Source organism: Delphinus delphis, chromosome 1 (assembly GCF_949987515.2).
Source record: "Delphinus delphis chromosome 1, mDelDel1.2, whole genome shotgun sequence".
Taxonomy (NCBI): domain Eukaryota; kingdom Metazoa; phylum Chordata; class Mammalia; order Artiodactyla; family Delphinidae; genus Delphinus; species Delphinus delphis.
The window spans coordinates 101,780,561-101,802,818 of record NC_082683.1 but is presented as its reverse complement, the minus strand read 5'-3'; the positions used below and the strand labels follow the sequence as shown (position 1 = coordinate 101,802,818).

Genomic DNA, 22,258 nt, shown 5'->3' with positions numbered 1-22,258 from the left:
GTGCGGGAAAGAGCCTGGCCCGAGAGTCAGAAGACCTGGGTTCAAGTCCAGGCCTTGTGAGGAAGCAGATGCCTGTCACGGAGGAAAATCATTCACTCCTTCATCCATTTAACCAATATGCATCGAGCACTTGCTCTGCACCAACATTGTTCTGGGCGCAGGAGATACAGCAGTTAGCAAGATAACTAACCCTCTGTTGGCACAGAGCTTACATTCTAACAGGGGACCAGCCAACCCACTATGGGGAGAATAAAGCAGGGCAAGCACAGAGGGATGGGTTGCTAACTGTTAGACGGGTCAGGGAGGAGTGGGCAAGGGATTTCTGAGCAGGGGGGCAGACAGGTATAAAGGCCCTAGGGCAGGAACTTGGTGTTTACTTGGTGTGTTTGAAACAAAACGAGAGAGCCAGTGTCCTGTCCCCGGCACAGAGTGAAGGGGAGTGGTAGTGGGTGAGGGCAGAGAGGGGAGCAGCAGATTGTGTGGGTCTTGTGAGCCATGGGAGGGAGTTTCAAGTTTTTTCTAAGAGTGATGGGAAGGTGGTGGAAGGATTAGAGCAGGGAAAACACATGATTCGATGTGCGTGTGGAAAAGACCACTCTGGCTCTTGTGTGGAGGAGGCTCTTATGGGATGGGGTGAGGTGGCATGAGTGGGTGTAAGGGACCAATTAGGAAAACCCCGCAGAGTCTAGAAAGGAGAGGAGGACAAAGTGGCCTGGCAGTGGGGCAGCTTGGTGGGTGTGGGGAGTCATACTTGGACTATATTTAGAAAGTAGAGCCAAAAGGATCTGCTGGTGGATTGAGGGTATGGGTGACGGAAAGAGGGCTCAAGGATGACTCCTAGGTTTCTGGCTGAAGCAAACAGTTGAATAATGATTCCATTTACAGAGGTGAGGGCAGGGTTGAGAGGGGAACTCGAGAGTTCAATTTGGGACATAATAAATTTGAGCAAATCATTTTCCATCCTCTCTTTTGGCCTCTGCCTTCTCAGCTATAAAATAAAGAGGATGCCCATGTGAGCCCCAGGATCTCTCTGTGGTCATTAGGGTTATTTTTCTTAATTCTTCCACATAGTCATGTCTTTTAAACCCACCAATATATTTTGAATTCAGAGAAAAGAAGTGACAGGACTCTTCTAATTCTTCTTTGGGGAGAGAAAGAGATAGAGATAAAAAGAGAGAACAAAAGCAAGTCTCCGTGTCCCACAAGGGTTCCCACCCATGCTGTTGTCCTAACAACCAGGAAAAAGGAAACAGGGTGGAGGGTGAGGGGAGTGAATCAGAGCAGAGGGCACAGATGAGAAAGAATCACCAAAAATGTATGACTGGCCAGTGTGACACTTCATTTCCTACATTTCTTAGGTTTGCACTTGAGAAGTTTCAAGGGCTTTTGAAAGGAAAAGCACTTTAGCCTTTGAATTACAAACTACCTCAAAGTTTGTGATTTGAGCCCAAATAGTCATTCAACCTGTCTGAACCTCGGTTTCCTTTACTGTAACTGTAAAGACCTCCACTATCTCTTCAAGCTAGAACATTTTGCGATTCTATGGCTTTTAAGGAAAGAAACAAATCTGAATGCATGTCAAAGTCCAAGAAACTTGAGACCTGAATGGTTAATTTTTGAAAAAGTTTTGCAAACATTTTCATTCAACACATTATTTATGGGGCACTTACTGTGTGCCTAGGGTTGTAAAGATACAACCTTGAAAATACAGATAAAAGTCCCTTCCTTATGGGGCTTTCCCTCTGGTGGTAGATAGATAGATAGATAGATAGATAGATAGGGCATCCAGGTGGTGATAAAGCAGAGAAGGAGGGTAGAACATGTCAAGACTTGGGTGAAGACGGGATGGGGACCAGTGATACTATTTTACGTAAGGAAGTTAGGGAAGGTCTCCAGACAGAGGGGACAGCAAGTACAAAAATCCTAAGGTGAAGTCACATTTAGAGTGTTCCAGGAAGAACAAGGAAGGCAGCAGTGTGACTGGAGATGAGTGTGAGAAAGGGGAAAAGCAGGAGGAGATAGATTTATAGAGGCAGGGGCTCCAGGTCATCCAGGACCTTTGGATTTTCATGTGAGTGAGATGGGAAGTGACTGGAGGATTGTGAGCTGAGGACTGACACAGAAGAGTAGAGTATCCCCTTGAGGAGTTTTCTATAAGAATTACGTGAGCCAAGTCAGGGTGCTCACCTTTGGGGGTGGGAGCAACACGTTAGGTTGGAACAGCCTGTGAAACATCAGGTGGAGGCGGTCTGTGGGAATTATCTGGAATTCACAAGGAAGGTTTGGCTAGAGCTGTGCACTTGGACATCCTGGGATGATAGATGGTATCTGGAGCTATAGGAGTGAGTCAAGTTGCCTAGACTGCATGTGTAGAGTCTGAAGAGAAGAGAGCTCAGGACTGAGCCCTCAAGAGAGGGATGACAACATTTAGGGGTGGGCAGAGGAGGAGTCAGAAAGGAGACTAGGAAGGAGCAGAGGGAGAGGAGAGAGAGGGGCGTCACAGGAACCCAGAGAAGAGTGGTGCAAGGAGAGGTGGACTGTGCTGAATGCTTCCCAGAGGTTGTGCAAGATGGGAACGGAGAAGTGGCATTCAATTTGGCATGCAGGGTTGGGCAGAAGTGACATGTGAGTTGATGTCTGAAGTTTCCAGCTGCCTTGGGTCGTGCTAAGTAGCCAGTAGTATAGCAGACTAGGTATTCTGGATGACTCCCCTCCACCTGAAAGAGCTAAAATGCTGGGTTACATATATATATTTTTAAAACCATTATAAATGTCTCCCGGAGATAGAATGAAAGTAATAAATCCATAGACTTCGGAAATGAAGTGGAACTAGGAACCCTGGCAGGCGAGTGAACGAAGCTCGCTTTTACCCTGAGGGTTGCTGACCCTTAGAGATCTGGACCTTTCATTGGCAACTGTGCAAGTCTAGGGGACAAATGAGATCATCTAGGGCCTGCCCCAGGTGGGAAGCCTGATAGTATTTTCCTGCATAAATCTGGACCTCAAAAGGCTGTATCCTCAGAATAACGGTGAACAAGGAATAAATGTGCCATGAAGAAGGCGACTAGCTTGCCTTGACCTTGGCACTGGGTGGAGGGAAAAGAATCCTCCCAGGATTCCGCAGCCATGAGCTAGCCTCAAATATTTTCTGTCTGAATTTATCTGTCTGTTGGCCTGAAAAATCTCAAGCATTTAAATTTAATTTAAATGGCCTTGGGTTGGTAGTGCTCTCAGATAACTGGCAGAATTAAAAAGAAATCCTTTCCAGGTACCGCAAACAACTTCAATCCAGACCTCAAACAATTCTCACAGGTAAAGTTTTAAGAAAAAATGAACAGTTCACCTTAAATATTTACAAAACACACAAGGAAACAAGCTCTATGACTGGTAATCAGTAAAAACAAACAAACAAACAACAGACAGCAAAACAACCAAAGATTTCAGATATTTGAATTTCAGATATGGAATATAAAACAATTATGTTTAGTATGTTTAAACAAATTAGAAGAGAACTTAAAAACATGAGCAGGAATAAGAGATTTTAAAGAGTGAACAGGCAGGCTTGAGAAACAGGCCCAAATGAGAACTGAAAATAAGAACTGTAACACTAAAAATTTAAGACTCAGTAGATGGATTAAACATTAGCCTAGATGCAGCTGAAGAAAGAATTAGTCAACTAGAAGACAGATCCAAAGAAATTATTGAGAATGCAGTTTTGAGTGATAAAAAGATGCAAATTATAAAAGAGAAGATAAAAGTATAGAGAGTGGAATGATAGAGTCTACTATGCATGTAAATTGGATTTCCCTCTAGAATGGAATATAGAGAGAATGGGAAGGAGGCAACATTTAGCATTAAATGCTGATAATTTTTCAGAAACACTGGAAATAATTCCTCAGACTCAGGAAGCCTAACAAATCCAAAGAAAAAGAAAGATGGGAGGTGGGAGGGAAGGGAAGAGAGAGAGAGAGAAAAGAAGAAGAAGGAGAAGGAGGAGGAAGAGAAGGAGGAGGAGGGGGGAAGAGATGGGGGAGAGGGGGGAGAAGAAATTAAAAGCAGCCGGAGAGAAAAAGCAGACACCCCACAAAGAAACACCAAATAGTCTAGTGATTGACTTGTCAAGAGCAACACTGAAGCCAGAAGAGAGTGGAAAATACCTTCAGCGTGCTGAGAAAAATTGTGTGAACCTAAAACAAAACACTCAGAGAAACTCTCTGTCAAGAATGAAGGTGAATAAGGACAATTTCAGACAAGTAAAAACAGAGAGCTTACTCTTGTGGACTCTCACTATAGGTCATGTCAGAGCATACAGTCCAGGCAGAAGGAAAATGATCCCTAACAGGAAGTTTGAGATTCAAGGAGTGGTGAGTATAGAGAGTGGCAAATATGTGAGTAAAATAAGAAAATAATAATGATTATTTGTATTATTTATAAAATGATAGTATAATATTATTTTATACTGTAATATAAAGTTATAATATTTTAAAATAATATTTAAATATTTAAAATATTAATTAATATTTTATACATATTATAAGATTTATAATATGAATAGATAATAGTATATTATAATACATGTATAAAATAAAAATAAAATTTCTGTTTTACATATGTGTGTGTATGTGGCAGCAGGGGGGATGGCCAACAGGTGAGAACCAAAATCCTGGCTCACAGCAGCAGGTGCTATGAGACGGGGAATGGCAGGAGCCACGCCTTCTAGGTTCCTTGTTAAAGAGGAGAGTAAAAGTGTTGGCTAAACTTTGACTCTAGAGTTTAGTCTATATAGGCTTTGTAACCATTAAAAGGACAGAGATAGGATACGAGCCTTCCAACCTAGTAAGGGGGGAAAAGGAATGAAAAAAAGAAAAAGAAAAAAAATCAAGGTTTTAAAAGGCCAGAAGGTGAGGTGGGAGGCAGAGGAAGACATGGGTCAAGTAGAAAGTAAATGACAAGAGACAAATGAATCCAAATACATTATTCACCGGAAGAGACGCACACGGACTAAGCATTAGAGTTGCAGATCTCAACTGTCAGATGGGATTTTTTAGAAAATCCACCATTTACAAGAGACAGTTATCAACCACACAGAGATACAAATAGGTTAACAGTTAAAGGATGGTAAAAGATATAAGAGGCGACAGGGACGCAAAATAAAGTGGTGTCCCTATATTAAGACCAGACAAAATCAATGTTTAGGCAAAACATTTACAATAGTTTAAAAAAGGTCACTTTATAGTGACAGAATCTTTAACTGGGAAGATGTAAAAATTCTAAATCTGTATGTCCCTAATAATATCATCTCAAAGTGTGTTAAGTAAAAGTTTGACAGAATGATAAGGAGAAATTGAAAAATCCACACTCAATGGAAGATTTAAAAATAACTCTCTCAGGACTTCCCTTGTGGCACCGTGGTTAAGAATCCACCTGCCAATGCAGGGGATATGGGTTCGATTCCTGGTCCGGGAAGATCCCACATGCCGCGGAGCAACTAAGCCCGTGCACCACAACTACTGAGCTTGCGCTCTAGAGTCCACAAGCCACAGTGACTGAGCCCGCATGCCACAACTACTGAAGCCTGTGGGCCTAGAGCCCATGCTCTGCAACAGGAGAAGCCACAATGAGAAGCCCACGCACCGCAACGAAGAGTAGCCCCTGCTCGCCGCAACTAGAGAAAGCCCGTGTGCAGCAACGAAGACCCAATGCAGCCAAAAAAAAAAAAAAAAAAACCTCTCTCAGTAAATGTTGGAAAATGCAGCCAAAAGGCAATTTGTGATACATGGAAAATTTGAGCAGCGCATGATCCAACTGACATTTCTTGAACATTTATCTAAACTTTCATCCCTTCTTTGTATGACATAAAATAAGGAAGAAATGCTAGGCTAAAAAGCTGACCTCGAGGGGTATCAGAGGATTGAGGCCTTTCAGACTTTCTCTGACTATAATTCAATTTAGTTAGAAATCAGTAACAAAAACATAATTAGGAAACACAATGAATTTGTAAATAATACTTTTTAAAAACTTCTAAGCACCTCATAATTCAAAGAGGAAATCATGGCTGAAATTAGAAAATAAATAGAACTGAAAAAAGATGAAAACACAATATACCAAAAGTTGTTAAATTCCACTAAAGTGGTATGAAGAGGAGATTTATATAGTTAGAAAAGAAGAAAAACTGAGGATTTCTGAGCTAAGCATTAATTTAAGAAGTTATAGAAAGAACATCAGGATAAACCTGAGGAAAGTAGAGGGAAAGAAAGATATGAGCAGAAATGAATGAAACAGAAAACAAGTATACAATGGATAAGATCAACAAAACTCACAACTGATTCTTTGATAAGTCTCTAACAGATTATCAAGAAAGATGTGTACAGATGCATCAGAGTTTAAATAGATAATAAAATATTATGAACAAGTTTTGTCAGTAAATTTGAAAACTTAGATTAAATGGGTAAATTTCTAATAAAATACAATTTGATAACACTTGCTCAAGAAGAACTAGAAAACCTGAATATCCTTTATCCCTAAAAGAAAATGAATAGTTTAAAGTCTTCTGACAAAGAAAACAGAAGGCCCAGTCGGCATCTTAGGTGAGTTTTACCAAACTTTCAAGAATAATTTATGCATGAAATAGAATAGAATAGAAAAAATAGAGGGCACTTCCTAAACCTGGTGAAAGGCACAACTATAAAATTTTAGAGAACAATATAGGAGCATATCTCCATGACCTTAAAAAAAATGAATGGGAAAGATTTCTTAAACAAGACACAAAATGTGCTCCGTTATGGAGAAAGTCACTGAAAATTCACCTATGTAAAAACGAAGAATTTAGATCAGTGTTATCACTTCAGAAAATATGTTGACATTACCTCATAAACTTAAACACACATTTATTCCTTGAACCTGAAAATTCACTCCTATGTATGTACCCTTAAAAGACTTGAGAGCATCAGAAGACATATATAAAACTGTGCATAGAGACAGTTCAAATCACTGAAACTATAAACAACCCAAATGCCTAATTGCAGTAACATAAATATATAAAGTGGCATAATCTTACAGAGGAATATTATACAGCAGCTAAAAGGAACACACCACTCCACATGCATCCACATGGGAGAGTCTCAAAGGTGTACTGTGGACATAAGAAGCTAATCAGACAACTTCGTTCAGGATGGTTGCATATACATAAAGCTTAAAAACAGGCAAAACTAAAAAGCCAATTGGGATGTACGCAGGTCACATTTTTTAAAAAATGATTTCTGACTGCATCTTTATCAAGAACAGTATTTCTTTTATTTTCTTTTAATAAATTTATTTATTTTTGGCTGTGTTTGGGTCTTTGTTGCTGCGCATGGGCTTTTCTCAAGTTGCAGTGGGCGGGGTCTACTCTTTGTTGTGGTGCGTGGGCTTCTCATTGTGGTGGCTTCTCTTGTTGCAGAGCACGGGTTCTAGGGGCACGGGCTTCAGTAGTTGTGGCATGTGGGCTCACTAGTTGTGGCATGCGGGCTTCAGTAGTTGTGGCTCATGGGCTCTAGAGTGCAGGCTCAGTAGTTGTGGCACACAGGCTTAGTTGCTCCGCGGCATGCGGGATCTTCCCGGACCAGGGCTCCAACCCGTGTCCCCTGCATTGGCAGGCAGATTCTTAACCACTGCGCCACCAGGGAAGTCCCGCAGGTCACATTTTGTTGATTCTAAAATTTACTTTTTCACCTTTTAATCTCTAAAATTAGGATGCATCTCGTCCTCTAAAATTAGGATACATCTTATAATCAGTGGTGTTTTGTAATTACCCTTAGCAGCACTTTTTCTTTCTTAGACATGAAATAATAATGCATCTCACAACTGTTGGGGGCTTAGGTTCAATGAAATATGATAGGTGGTAGAATGAAAGAAAAGCAGCAGAATGACTAACCTAAAATTTGGGATCACAATTACCTATGTTCAGGGAGAGAGGGGGCTAAGGAACGGAAGGATCACCTAGGAGAATTCTAAAGTATTGGCAAAATGTTATTTTTTTCACCTAGACAGTGAGTATATTGGTATTTGTTTTACTATAATTCTTGAAACAGTTTAGACTCTCGCATGTATGGTATTTTTTACAATTAGAAAAGTGTGAAGAGGTAAGGAAGTGGAGACACATGTATAATAATTCGGGAAGCTGGATAGAAAGGGAGGAAGAGAGGCAGGTGGTGGTTGGGGTAGGGTGTGGAGGATGCTACAGGGAAGACGGCCCTGAGAAGCTGGGGGGCCAGCCCATCACACATGGAGAAATCAGGAGAGATATTCCTCTATTGCAACAAGAGTGACAAAGGAAAAGATGGGTTTATGGAATATGTGGTGTATTTGGGGCATGTTTTCCTTGTGATGGTTTCTAAGTTCTTTGTGAAGAATTTATCTGTGGGGTGGTGGTAGTTATCAAATGGACAAACGGACATGAGGAGTAGGCATCTAAAGTGTTACACATTTATCCCACAGTTACTCCACGCCACGTCTAAACGAAGAGTTTTGTACATCCATTGCTCTATTTATTCCCCCCATCAAAGTAGTGAGGTATATATTCTCTTATGATGTATTCATTTCCCAGGGTCGCCATAACAATATACCACAGACTTAAACAGCATGGCTTAAACGACAGAAAATTATTTTCTCACAGTTCTGGAGGCTGCAAGCCCACGATCAAGGTGCTAGCCTTGCTGGTTTCTCCTGAGGCCTCTGCTCAGTTTGCAGATGGCCTTTTTCCTTTGCACCCTTGCCCAGGGTGTCTCTCTACCTCTTCTTCTAAGAAGATCAGTCCTATTGGATTAGGGCCCAAACCCTAACGGCCTCATTTTAACTTCATCACCTCTTTAAAGGCCTTAGCTCTAAATACAGTCACATTCTGAGGTACTGGAAGTTAGGGCTTCAACATGTGAATTTGGAGGCTGGGGGCCACAATCCAGCCCATAACAATGCCCATAAAGAAATGGAGATTTAGGGAGGTTGAACAACTTGCCAAGGGCATGCAGGTACAGTGTAAGAGCTGGGATGCGAATGCAAGCAGATCAATTGCAGTCTCTGAATGCCAACGATTCCACTGAAGAACAGTCTGGGGCCGAGAAGAGTGGAGATGCATGAAAAAAGGCTTTTGGAGAATTAAAGAAAAAAAGCTTCCGAATAAAGGAGTACTATTGTATTATTAGACTTTCAGAGCTGTGCAATCTGTCCCAGGAAACAGAATAGATGAACTGTCCTCTCATACACTCCCTTTTTAAATCTGAGTTTAATCAAAAAGACTATAGTTTTTGACCAAAACGGCAGTAAAGGCCAACAACTCAGCTGAAGTCCTCAGTCCCTGGTTCCCGTTTTGGAGAAGCCCGGTGTAAATTATGAGCTGAGGAGGGCGACACCTGCTGGGCTCTGCGGTGCATGGGTGGGAAGCTGGCTCTTTTCATAGGCAGTCCCCCACTGCTCTCTGCTGGCCAGCAGTTAGGAACACCCAGGAATGTGCAGACAGCCCTACTTCATTCAAAAACTACAAATCCATAGGGAAAGGTGGGAAGAATCTACTGGAATCAGACTGTGGAGTATGTCAGTCCCACTCCTTCCCATACATATACATACATTTCAAATCAATGGTACAGTCAACTTTCACTTGGCATTCCGTGACTGTGCAGCTGTTTTAAACCTTGTGTCAGTTGTTTTCATCATTAAAAAATATATAACTGCCACCTTCTCAAAAATGTTTCTCAGGATCCAAGAATATGAGAATTTGAATGCAGGTTTTGATGACTTAATAAAATATTGGTTTGTTCATGCTTTCATGTTTTCAAAAACTATAGACTGATTGTAAGTTTGTTCAACATTTTAAAACCATGATCTCCTATGTGATGGTCCAAGGACCCCACCACTTGGTTACACTATTTTTGTAAAAATAATTGTCTTCATTTTCATACGTGACTTTTATTTTAAAAAGAATCAGCAATTCTTGCTTCTAGAAATTATTTATCTGGGGAAAATGTTCTAAGTAATAAAGGGTTCCCTTGAATTGCGAAGCGTAAGTAGGTGCCGGAAGAAACTACGGCTCTCCCGAGAACGCCTAGAATTCCTGGTGTGTGTGTCACAGGATGTGTGGCCTCGAGGACCTCGGTGAAATTCAAAAGGAGTGGGCTCAAGGGCCTTCAGTGTCCCCATCCTCGTGTGGGTCCCCAGACCCCCTTTACACAGTGGCCGGAATGGGCATTTAAAATGCAAATCAAATCATAATACCCTTCTGCTTCTGGAGAGGTCAAACATCACACATCTGATTTTAGAGTAAAATACAAATTCCTTACCGGGTTTACAAGGCCAAGCGATCTGGCTCATGCCAGCCCCTCTAAGTCTGCCCTTGGCCCCCTTTTCTTCCCTTTCAGCTGTTTGCATTTTCATCCTTCAAGGATCTCTCTGTGGCTCTATTTCCATATTCTGTTTCTTCAGGCCACTTGCTACAATTTGTAATAATCAAATGTGTTTATCTGTGGTTCATTTCCTGTCTTTACCATTAGGCATCATCTGCATCAGGTGAGTCCCTGCCCACCTTGCTCTTGCTGCATCCCCAGTACCTAATGCGTATATATTTATCAATGAATGAGGAAGTGAACCGCTAAGTGAGCAAAGGAAGGAACTGAGAGGTGAGTGACACCAAAGTCATTCCATGCAGATCACAGTACCGAGTTCATTCCATAAATAGAAGGACGTCTCATCCCTGACCCACGGCATGGGAAGCAAGGAAGGGCAGTCACTGGGGTTGCCGCGCTCTCATCTTTGACTGCACTAGTCATCAAAACCACTCCTGCCTTCTCAGAGAACACCAGGCAAGCAGGCAGATCCACAGTTTAGGAGAACTGGAGGGCACACGGGCATGCGAACCCATCGGACGTAATCATTTAATCAGTGGTGTAGACACTGATCCTGAATGCCAACACCAGCCACTGAACCAGCGAGGAACACTCTGTGTGGATCCAGCACCTTCCCCTTGAAAGGGCAGCAGCACAGTCCGTAGGCTCGCAGCCCTGCTCTGTGGGAGGCATAGGAACAGTCCCATTTTATAAATGGAAACATAATGAGCCCGTGGTCAGTGGGCTGGAGAACCACTCGTGGGCAGCAGGCTGATGCCTGACCTTCCGGGGGTTCTCTCTACATCTTCCCTGACAGACAACCAGAGCCTGAGCAAGGGAAAATAAATTCAGAACTGTCATCGGTTCGGAAACTATGGCTCGGGGAAGCCTGATGAGAGCCGTCTCCCAAAGAGGTAGCTAGTGGGGGCAGAAATGCTTGCTTGGCTGCAGGGAGGCCTGGACCAGACATCTTGGGGCACAGGTTTTCCCCCCTGAAGTGCTGCTGGGTTGATGGAGTTTTCCTCTGCCGTCCGTTGCTTCTCTCCTGGGCAGGATCCTGGCCTCTGACTGAGGAACAATCCACAGAGAGTGAGGTCAAGCTTGAATGAACTGTCCAAGAGCGTCCCACGCAGGGCAGCATCAGGGCAGGCTGATCTGGGGGTTCTGCAGGAAGAAGGCCAGCTTCTGGGCCAGGGCCCCCAGCTCGCCTGAATTGGCGTACCGCAGGAGGTTGCTCTTCCGCACGAAGTAGTGTTTCAGGAAGTGCTGGCTCACGCACTTGTGCAGCTTCCTTACCAGGCGCAGGAACGCTCTGCTGAAGACCCGCCAGTCCTTTGGGTGGGGATACTTCTCACAAGTCCAGAAGAGCACTGTCTGTGGAAGGAAGAGGCGGTGTCAGACATCGTCCCGGTCTATTGAGGAGAGTGTCTTCAGGAACGTTCCTGAGCCCACGTGGCCTTGGAAGGAGGAGACGGGAGCCCCAGGGGCAGGCTGGGTCTGCCGTGGATTTATGATCCCCAGCCTTGGACGGGCTCTCAGCCTCCTCCTGCTGGTCTCCTATGCCTCTTTGGTAATTTATTCTCTCTCCACTGGCATTTCCAATGATCACCACTCTCCTAAAATTCACGATTCCCCACACCTGGCAGATGACTTTGCCTCCTTTACAGGGAAAATGCCTTGTGCGTGCAAACCAGCCATCGTTCCTTCATTTGGTATCTTCCTCTCCGCATCCCCCTAGCCTGGGAAAGTCCCTCTGCAGGGCTGGGATCTCCCCTTCCAGCAACTGTAAATGATTGAGTTCCTTCTTCCTCATTGGCTTTTAAATCTATCAAAGCTCTCCTGCTCCCCAGGTGCCACATCTCCCTCCTGCCCTAACTCTCACCTCTCTGCAAATCCAGGTTTCTGCAGAGAATCATCTTAATAATTTGTCATTTCCTCTCCTCTGATTTCCTGCCTTAACCCACTCCAATATGGATTCTTCTGCCATCAGTCCTCAAAGGCTGCTCTCCTTAAGGTCCAGTGATCCCCATGTTTGCTAAACCCAGCAGGCTCTTTCCAGCTCTCACCCTACCTGACCTTTCAGTGGAATCTGGTTCTCTCATGCATACCCTCACTCCCGAGCCATTCTTCACTTGGCTTCCAAGTGGGTTTCTCTGAGCAGTGCAGCTACGCCTTGGAGCACTCACCCTCCACCTGCCCTAATGCTGGAGTTTTGGGGGCTCACACTAAGTATAGATAACTTGCTATTTCTTTTCTCCAGTTCACACTTCTCCTCTGACCTGGTATCTCTTGGCCATCTGAAAGTTATCTCAGTCCATATGTCCAAACTGAACTCCTGGCCCTCCCCCACATACCTCGTGTGCTCCCAGGGTTGTTTATCCAGCCTGTTATGCAAGACGCAAACCTAGGAGTCATTCCCCTCCCTCACCACCTCCAATCAAGTCCTGCCAATCCTGCTGCCTGCGTATTTTTCAATCCACCCGATACGATCACCCTCTCCCACCGTGTCTCGCCCGGACCTCTACCACAGCCTGCACCTCTTCTTGTCACCATCCAATCTGTCGTCATCCACACTGCAGCCAACGTGATCTCTTTGAAATATAAATCGGTCTATGTTTCTTCTTGTCTAAAATACTTCAAAGTCTTCCCATTGTTTGTTAATTAAAAAATACCATCCTTAGCATGGTTTAGTTGACAAGGTTTGGTCCCTCCCTTCCTTTCCAGCCTCATCTCGCCCTGTGTTCTCCCTCCCTCTTTCCTTCTAGCCACACTGGCCTCGTTTCATGCTCTCTTCTATCACAGGGCCTTTCACAACCCACTTCTTCCGCATGGAGCATACTTCCTTCCCCAGCTTGTCCAGGAAACTCATCCATCACATCAAGCTTCCCTATGACACCCATTAAGCACTCTCTTCATCCCATACTTCTCATATGCAGCAATGATGACAGTGGTGGTCGTTTTTCTATGTGTTTAGGTGATTCCCTACTAGATGGCAAACTCTCTGTGAGCAGAGGACTAGACCTATTTGTATTCACGCTGATGTTACTACATTCAGCAGAGGGACTGGCCCACGGGAGGCAGTCAATTGACATTTATTGACTGAGTGAAATAATTAACGTTTGGGTGTAGACGTTGAGTATTTTGAAAATATAGACTTTCCTAAAAAGTAGAAGAGCAGTTTTAGGTTCACAGCAAGACACTGAATGTGTTTTGATTTGGAGTACATTGTTTTGAGTAAATGAGTTGGAGATAATTTCATGCTAGTCAAGATAACCTAATAAAAAACATGTTTTAATTCCTCTTGTAGTTAAGCTTTTATCTCCCTAAGCAAACAGAAGCAGTTAAGCCTATTATAAGCAAGCCTCTGTGCCTTTGAGCAGGTTTAGGAATAAATAAGCCAATGAAAGATAAGCTCTTTCTTCACATGAAATTGCTATGGGGGAGAAGCCTCTTTGGGGAGGAGGTAAAGACCTTCTAGGAGGTGCCCATGATTGGCACATCCTTCCTGATGCTGTTTTGCAGCCCAGTGTCTTCCACTTTCCCCAGACTAAAGTCTTGGCAGGGATCCTGCACACTCAAGCCATCATCCAGGATGGTATCTCACACCCACACCAGCAGCCACATGCATCCCGACGCCTCCACGTGAGAGACTTCTACCCTTGGACAAGGGTGGAAGACGAGGGGAAAAGGCAGTCCGTACTGTTTCGGTTTCTCAACAAATAACCCCCTTTTAACTGCTCGTTCTTGAGAATGCACAATTTTATTATGCCGTGTAGGTGGGTTAGGGAAGACTAAAACAGGGGGCCTTTAAGGAGTTGCCCTGAAATCCTCTAGGTGACTTAGAAGCCACTGGAATACAAGTAAATCCTGGATGGAATGCAGTTTTGAGAGCAGTCAAGGGCTGGGAGGCCTGTGGTGGCCCTATTCAATCTTTCTAAAATACTCGCGCGGTACTTAAAGTGTTTTCATCCATCCTAATTGCGGAGCAGTGAAGTCAGTGGTTAGTTAAGAGTATGAGATTTGATATGAGACCGCCTGGAGTTTCCTTCTCAGCTCTGACTTTTCCTAGTGTGGCCAGTGGTAAGGCAAGTAAGAAAGAAGCTAAATCCCCGAAATGAATTAGACTAGCTTCAGAAAGTACGTGTCCTCGATCCAGGAGAACAGGTGTGTGTTTTTAGGGGGACAGGTTTGAGGACACTTTAAGAATGTTGAAACTGGAGAGAAAGGCCCCAGTATGTGCAAATGAGATGTTAACAGATTCTTGGGCGGGTCAGGGAGAACAGGTTATCAGAAAAGATAAGAAAGCAAAACAAAGATGAACAATTTTGCTGGGGGGGAAAAGTGGAGTAAAATGTGAAGTCATTCATTCAGATGATCAGCAAATATTTACTGAGCAACTACTACATACAAAGCATTGGGAGAGATACCAAGGGATCGCTATGAGTTGCCCTTAAATAGCTTGTGTTAGGCCTGAAAGAGTAACACAGGGCTGGGAAATGGTTGTCTACTGGACGAGACGAGGCCCAGGTAGGAGCATGCAAGGAAGGCACCGCACACCCCAGGGACATGTGCTCACCTGTGTAGAAGGTTGGGGAGAAGGGCTGAAGCTCCAGGATGGATACTAGCTGGGCTGGGGCTACTAAGAGTCTGATACCTCCCCCCACCACAGTGTGCTGCACGCAGTATTACCCTAGCATCCAGTTCACCATGGGTGGTCAGAAATTTGAGAAAGGAGCTGAGAGTGTGATCAAAGGCCATCTCCCCAGGGGGGACCCCCTGACGCCCTCATCCAGGTCAGGTTCTGCTACCCTGAGCCTTCCTAGAGCAATGCTCCTCTCCACCCCAGCATTCCCCCACGTGGCTCGATTCCACGCACACCTGCAGACTGATTGACCAACGTCTGTCTCCCCTGCTGGACCACAAGCTCCATGAGAGCAGGAACCACATCTGCGTTTGTTCACCTTGTACCGCCAGGTGTAGAGCACACAGCAGGTGTGGGGGCAAGGGACTGGCCCACAGGGATCTCAATAAACATTTGCTGAGTGAGTGAGTGAATGCATTTATGGCTGTCTAATGGTAAGTCCTTGCCTGGTGATTTGCAACCCAGAAGTTCAGGTTTGCTGCCAGGTTTGTCAGGTACCACAACAGTTCCTGGTTTTCTCCTCTGCACAGAGTGCGTGTGTGAGTGTGTATGTGTGTGCGCATGAATGGCTGCACTTGGGCTAGAATGGGGACTGAATGAGTCATAACGTGAGGGGAAATGTGAATCCATCTCAGGTTTGAGGAACTCCCAAGATTTCACCAGACTGTAGATTTCTCAGGGGCAGAGACTGCATGCTGTCATTCATTTCTGAACCTCAGCCGGGTTTCTGGCACATAGTGGGCGCTCGTGTTGGTTTGTTGAGTGAAATAAAAGGAGGGGAGAGGGAAAGGGAGAGAAGGCAAGGCAGAAAGGAAGAAAGGGAAGAGGGAAACTGGGAGAGGGAAGAAAGGAGGTGGAGGACAGGGACCCTGGGCAGGGATGCTGTGGACGTGCACGCGGCTGGGGCTGTATATCTCCATAAGGAGTACGAATTTGTGAGATGGCAAAGATGGACACTAGGCCCCCTCCTACTCATCACACACACCCCCGTTGTGAGTGGCTCTGGTGACCCTGCAGAGGCCGCAGAGGGACCTACCCAGCCCCAGCCGCCCTGGCCCTCTAGGCCGGGGCGGCACACTCACCTGAAGGTGGTAGGATGTGATCACAGGTCTTTTCCCTGGACACCAGACGTCCTCCTTCATCTGCCTCATGGCCTGAAGACACTTCCTGCGGCAGCCCCCGTCCTCATCCAGCTGCTCCAGCAGCACCCGTTCAGCCCGCAAGAAGCTCAGCTGCCAGTGATAGTTCGAACAGGCCAACAAGCTAAACCCAAATGACTGCGGGAAGAGAAAAACAGAGGGAAACCAGAAGGATGATGCTGGTGGAGGAGAAAGCCATCTCCGAAGCAGTCCACTAGGACGGGGGACCTGCCACTGGGCGAGCAGCACATCCCACGTGGGGACACGGAGGGAGCCTCAGGGGAGCCCCTTGCACGCAGGCAATTAACTGGGGAGGCTGCGTCCACTTTCTCCTGGGCAGTGGTTCTCCAACTTGAGCCTGCCCCAGAATCACCTGGAGGGCCTGTGAGAACAGATTGCTGGGTCCTGCCCACCGAGTCTCATTCCCTAGGGCCAGAGCAGGGCCCGGGAATCTGCATTTACCACAGATTCCCAGGTGCCGCTGCAGGTTCTGGGGATCTAGTGAAATTTCAATTTTCCTTCCGAAGCTGGTTGGTGGTTAGTGATGCTGTGGTTGGTTAAGGTGAGAGCATCTCTGGTGAGCCGGGATCCTGCAGGCTAATACCTTGACGCACTGCACTCTCTCTGCAGAAGGCCAGCGCTTCAGACACGAAGGCCACCGGGCTTTCTTGGACCAGGCGGTGGGGATCTCCACTGAGGGGGTCAGCTCTAGTTCCACCCGACCTGTGGAGGTTTCCACGGCAACTCGAACTGCAGGGCGGTCCATTAGCATGCTGACCTTACCTGGTGGTAAATGACAGACAATGGGAAGACAAAGCTTGGCTCAATACTAGGGTTCAAAGAAGGAATTTGTGAGCTGTGGCTCCTACCAGCTCCTTGTAACTGGTGGGGCAACTTTCAGAGTTTCAGTAGCACACCAGGGCAGCGTGTTTATGTCAACACTAGACAATTAGCTAAGTAAATATTGATAGAAACATTGCTAGAAAAATCTCATTGTTGGTGGGGTTTACTTTTTTCTTTCATCCTCCTCCCCTATCTTTTCTAAAAAATTAATAGACTCTTTCCAGAAAGCTCAACTGAAAGAGACAGAGAATACAAGGAAAAGGTGTAGCTTTTGCTACTGTAAGATGAAATCCAAGCATTTTTCTATAACCCCCCCCATTCCACCCAGATGTCGACCCCATTTAGGACAGCCTCAGACCCTTTACTTACTCATTTGCCTTTGGTGGGGTTCAGCTTAACCTGTCTCTTAACTAAGTCACAGTCTCAGAGACGGTATTTGTTCCCACCACCCATTGACCAGCCTAGCCTCAGATGGATTTATCATCATAAGCCTTGAAATCATAAAATACTTCAAAGTGTGGCATAGCCGCTGGCTTGAATAGTCAAGTAAGCAGAAAGAAGCCCTCCCTGTCTTTTCCAACCAGGCGAAGAGAGGGAGAGAAAAGGAATGGATCAGGGAAGGTTTTCCAGCTCATACATTAGAATTCATTTCCAGTTTGTTCCCCCCTTTCTTTCAACAGATACACAGTAATGTTTTGTTTGTTGGCTTGCCTTCGTCGTACATAGGGATGAGCCGTCTTGAATCGGGATCTGTTATTTTGCTTTTCCTTGCTCAGAGAAGGAAACAGAAACTCATTTATTAATTGTGTTAGGCTGTTCAAAAGGAAAACACTCCTCTCCTTGGCTGGGGTGTGATAAAGAGCTTATTGTCTGCATCTCATCAGAGCTGCGCAGACAGGAACATGACAACGTCTGGCACCGCAGCATTATTTACTGAAAGTACCTCATCAACCTGGCCCAGTTTGAACCTCTTATATGCACTTTCACCATTAACAGTGTCGCCGAGTGAGGAGGCGAGCACATGTTGGCCCCAGCCTGCCTGGCCCACACCCTGCTTCGCCTACTCTGCCAACTCGGTGTGTGACCTTTGGCCTGTTACTTAATCTCTCTAAATCTCAGTTTTCTTGTCTGTACAACAGTTAGAAAAATGATCCTCACTCTAACAGGGTTGCTACGAGTATTAAATGAAATAATCCATGAACGCACCCTCTACATGGTAACAATCCATTCAACGCGAGCTATTTCCATTACAGAATCTTTCAGAACTATTCTGTCTAGACAAGCAAAAGGACATGCAAATCCTCTTCTTTCTTTACAAGTGGAGTTGCATATTATTCAGCAATTTGGTTTTTCACTTAATTATGTTCACGGGCATTTTTCATAACTCCGTGTGTGCATCTATACACCACACACACCCCATTCTTTTTTTAATTCTAATTTATCTTTTACTTCAATTTACTCCACCAATGAGAAATATATGCAAATGCAAAAGTCAACAAAGTATTTTAAAAGGGAAATGAAAAGGAGGGATTTCTGTTAAAGTCACATGTTGGATTGGAGATCCCCAAACCCACTGCCAATAAGACATATAAAAGTTTAAAAACATTATTTGTATGTAATGAGACTGCCAGAAAGTAGGAGAATCATTTGAAACTAGCAATGAAGCAAGAACACCTACCCAGGAAAGTACTAAGTGGGAGAATTGCCAAAATACCCTCATGGCGTTAAGCCTCGGTACTTACAGCTTCTGTGTATAGAAACTGCACAGAGAGGAGGAGAGGAGGTCTAACGGGCTGAGGCTGGGGCTTATGCTAGGTGGTAAGCCTCACAAGCCTGGAATCAGGAAAAGCTGTACCTTGAGGGAAATTATGAACTAAGAGAAATAGACAGATTTTCTCGTGGGCTCTGGATAGTTGATTTAATACAAACAACAACAAAAACCAAGCGCTTCCCTCCTCCCTAGAATTTCAAAGGCATTAGTCACCATCCTGTGTTTAGGGCCTGGATGTTTACTTTCCCAAATCATCTAGGTAAGATGGTACTTCTGAGAGTACCAGGAAAAATCAAATACAAGTCTTCTCGGAGAAACACACCCCGATATGCACATGGAGTGTGAACGGTGTTGCATAGACAGGGGGTGTGGGGCTCCAATCCATTATCGACACACCTCGTGCTTTTTGAAGGCCGCGTAATAGTCCACTAGGCAGAGGGAGCATAACTGATGAAGTCAGTTTTCCTTTGTTAGCCATCAGATGATTTCTAATGACTTACTATTACAAAGCCAATTCAGTAGATATCCTCATGCATATTTCTTTGTGTATCTGCAGGAATGTATCTTTAGAACTGGAATTGTTGAATTGCCAAGTAAGCACGTAACAAAAATAAAAATGGACTAGCTGCCCTTTGAAAAAGGAGGTACCAATGTACACTTCCAAGAACAATGCATGAAAATGCCTATTTAACCATACTCACTCCTGCACTGAGCATGATTATATGTCAGCCTACGAGGTGTTTTAATGTATATTTCTTGGAATGTATGTTAGATGGAGCATTTTTTATTTTTACTAGCCATTTACATTCTTTTTCTGTGAGCCGTGCTTTTCGGTCAGTATTTCTATTGGTCTGCTCACAGCTTTTCTTATTGGTTTATAAATACTCTTTTATAATTAAGGAAATTAGCCATTTTCCCAGTTTGAAATTCACCTTTTTACTCTGTGTGAACAGAAACATGTGTGTGGGCAGGTGTGCACATATGCTACACTGTACAGTAGCTTAGGATTTTGGGGTTGTGAGAAAATTATAATTCGAAAAGATTCATGCACCCCAATGTTCATTGCAGCACTATTTACAAGAGCCAAGGCATGGAGGCAACCTAAATGTCCATCAACAGATGAATAGATAAAGAAGATGTGGTGTGTGTGTGTATATATATATAATGAAATATTGCTCAGTCATAAAACAGAATGAATAATTTGCAGCAACATGGATGGACCTAGAGATTATCATACTAAGTGAAGTAAGCCAAAGACATATATCACTTATATGTGGAATCTAAAAAAAGAAAAAAAAAAGATATAAATGAACTTATTTAGGAAACAGAAATAGACCCATAGACATAGAAAACAAACTTATGGTTACCAAGGGTGAAAGGGGTGTGGGGAGGGATAGATTAGGAGTTTGGGCTTAACATATATACACTACTTATAAAATAGATAACCAACAAGGACCTACTGTATAGCACAGGGAACTATACTCAATACACTGGAAACTAACACAACATTGTAAATCCACTATACTTCAATAAAAAAGAAAAGAAAAAAAAAGATTTTGGGGTTGTCAAACATAGTCAGTTCCTTATGGCTTCTGGCTTTTTGTATTTTGGTATGTCAGTGGTTCCCAGATGTGCTGTCCCAGCACACTGGAATACTGCAGTCAGTTGGAGGATGTTGTAGTGGAAATGTGCTAATAACAAAGATCTGAGGTTGATGAGTAATTTGCGAAAGTACCCAGGTTTTGAAGCTAACATCTTGGAAACGGTGCCTAACCCAAAGACTGTCTTATCTACTCCAGGGCAGTCATCTCTTGAGGCCACGGAAGTGTGTTGTGAGTATGAATTCCATTCTGTGTGTCACAGCATAAAAAAGAGCTAATTCATATTATGGGGATTAGACAGATGTAAAAAGCACATGATTGTATCCTCAATCTAGGGGCGTGAGCTTCAGGAAACACCCAAGCAGAGGGGTATTTTTAGAGCAAAATGGAAATGCCAGACATTTTCCTTGTACATTTCCTGATCGGCTCACCTGACAGGTGACAGGTTTCAATTGCGTTTTCGACCAGTTTCCGGAACACCTGGAGGACCTTGGCGGGCACAATGTCTCCGTCAGTGTTCACATCTGCCTCGTGCCACTGCCACAGGCTCTTCAGAAACTGCTCCACCTCCAGCCACTGCTGCAGGCCCTCTGGGTCCCGCAGGGGGCAGGGCAGCCGGGCGCCCTGCAGGGTGTAGTAGCGCCAGCGCTGCTGCCGGGCCTCCCTGTACCCGGCCAGGCCTCTCATGGGGACTGTGATGAGGAGCTGGGTGGGGGCCAAAACCTGGGGTTAGGAAAGGAGGGAGAAGGAGTGTGAGTTCATAGACTCGGGAGGCGACAAGCCCTCAGGGAGCCACCCTGCTGACCCAGGCCGCTCAGTTAACCACTCAACCCTTAGCAATGTGACAAGGAGGACAGAACTGCGCCCACCTGCCCGCCTGCTGGCAGAGGATTCCGTCTCTGTTGTGCCACTAGCCCATTGTAACGCTTCGGGCAAAGAAATTAACTCAGTGAGGCCTGGGTTTCATGGATCTGCAAGGAAAAAGAGTGAAGTGGACCTGGAACTCTAGAGGCACCTAAAGCTTGAGGGGAGGGGGACAAAAAGCAGGGAGGGGAACTAGTAGTCACTGCTTTCTGCACCTACCAAGCACTGCGATTCTTGTGCATTAGCCTATCTCATGTTCACAGCTACACATGAGGCAGGCTTTGCTAACATTTCCCAGATGAGGAATCTGAGGCTCAGAGGGGCTCCAAGTCTCCCCAGGGACACACAGCCAGTCAGTGGTAGAGCCAGAACTTGACTTTAGGTCTTCCAATTGCTTGTTCAATGGTTAATTGTCTCTCCTGAGCTGGTTCTTAGTCAAGAATCAATGACCCGGCCCGGGATGGGTGAAAGATCCGGTATGAATTAAGGGTGGGAAGAGATGGGAGAGGACGTGAAAGAATTCTGCAAAATGCCTCCCTTTCTTTTTGCTTGTACTGATGACCCACAGACAGTGTTAATGACTAATCCTTACAGAATCACAGGTGACATGAAATCCTGTTTGTTGAGACAAGGTGAGCTATTGAGATGATTCTAAGTTTAATGGGAAGAAGTAAACACTAAGAATCTACTTACTCTGTTTCTACAGGAACCGGGAAAGCAGTGGTCAGGCCAATAGTCCAAGAGATAGAACAAATTAGTCCACAGTGCAGTACCACCAAAGGGAAATGACCTTTAATCACATCACACAGCAGCCCACTCCACCCTGCATGTTGCCCCATCACTCAGCTATACACTGGAAGAGCCACCTCCTTTCCACGGAAAGTTCTGACAGTGGAATTTCAATAACCTTTGCCCAGGGACCAGTCAGTGGCAAATTCAGGGGTGAACACCGAAATCAGCAATAACTCATTCTGCCTCATTTTCATGGAACAGTAGTATGGATGTTTAGATGATGGGTGCACGTGACTTCTGGTGTCCATTGAAAT

At 44.7% G+C, this 22,258-nt stretch overlaps 1 protein-coding gene across 7 annotated transcripts in view; it reads right to left on the bottom strand.

Moving 5' to 3' along the window:
* MAB21L3 (mab-21 like 3) overlaps positions 1 to 22,258 on the bottom strand; it is a 39,240-nt gene that overhangs the window by 4,450 nt on the left and 12,532 nt on the right. For 5 of the 7 annotated variants that reach the window (XM_060027753.1, XM_060027762.1, XM_060027759.1 and 2 more), the window contains 4 exons: positions 20,780 to 21,071; positions 16,738 to 16,916; positions 16,077 to 16,271; positions 8,162 to 11,726 (listed from right to left, as the gene is read on the bottom strand). In XM_060027753.1, the coding sequence (XP_059883736.1) occupies positions 11,493 to 11,726; positions 16,077 to 16,271; positions 16,738 to 16,916; positions 20,780 to 21,071 (900 nt within the window). In that variant the 3' untranslated portion in view covers positions 8,162 to 11,492. Of the gene's footprint in view, positions 1 to 8,161; positions 11,727 to 16,076; positions 16,272 to 16,737; positions 16,917 to 20,779; positions 21,072 to 22,258 lie in introns of those variants that run through there. The other 2 variants (XR_009521633.1, XM_060027763.1) reach the window with 2 other exon arrangements.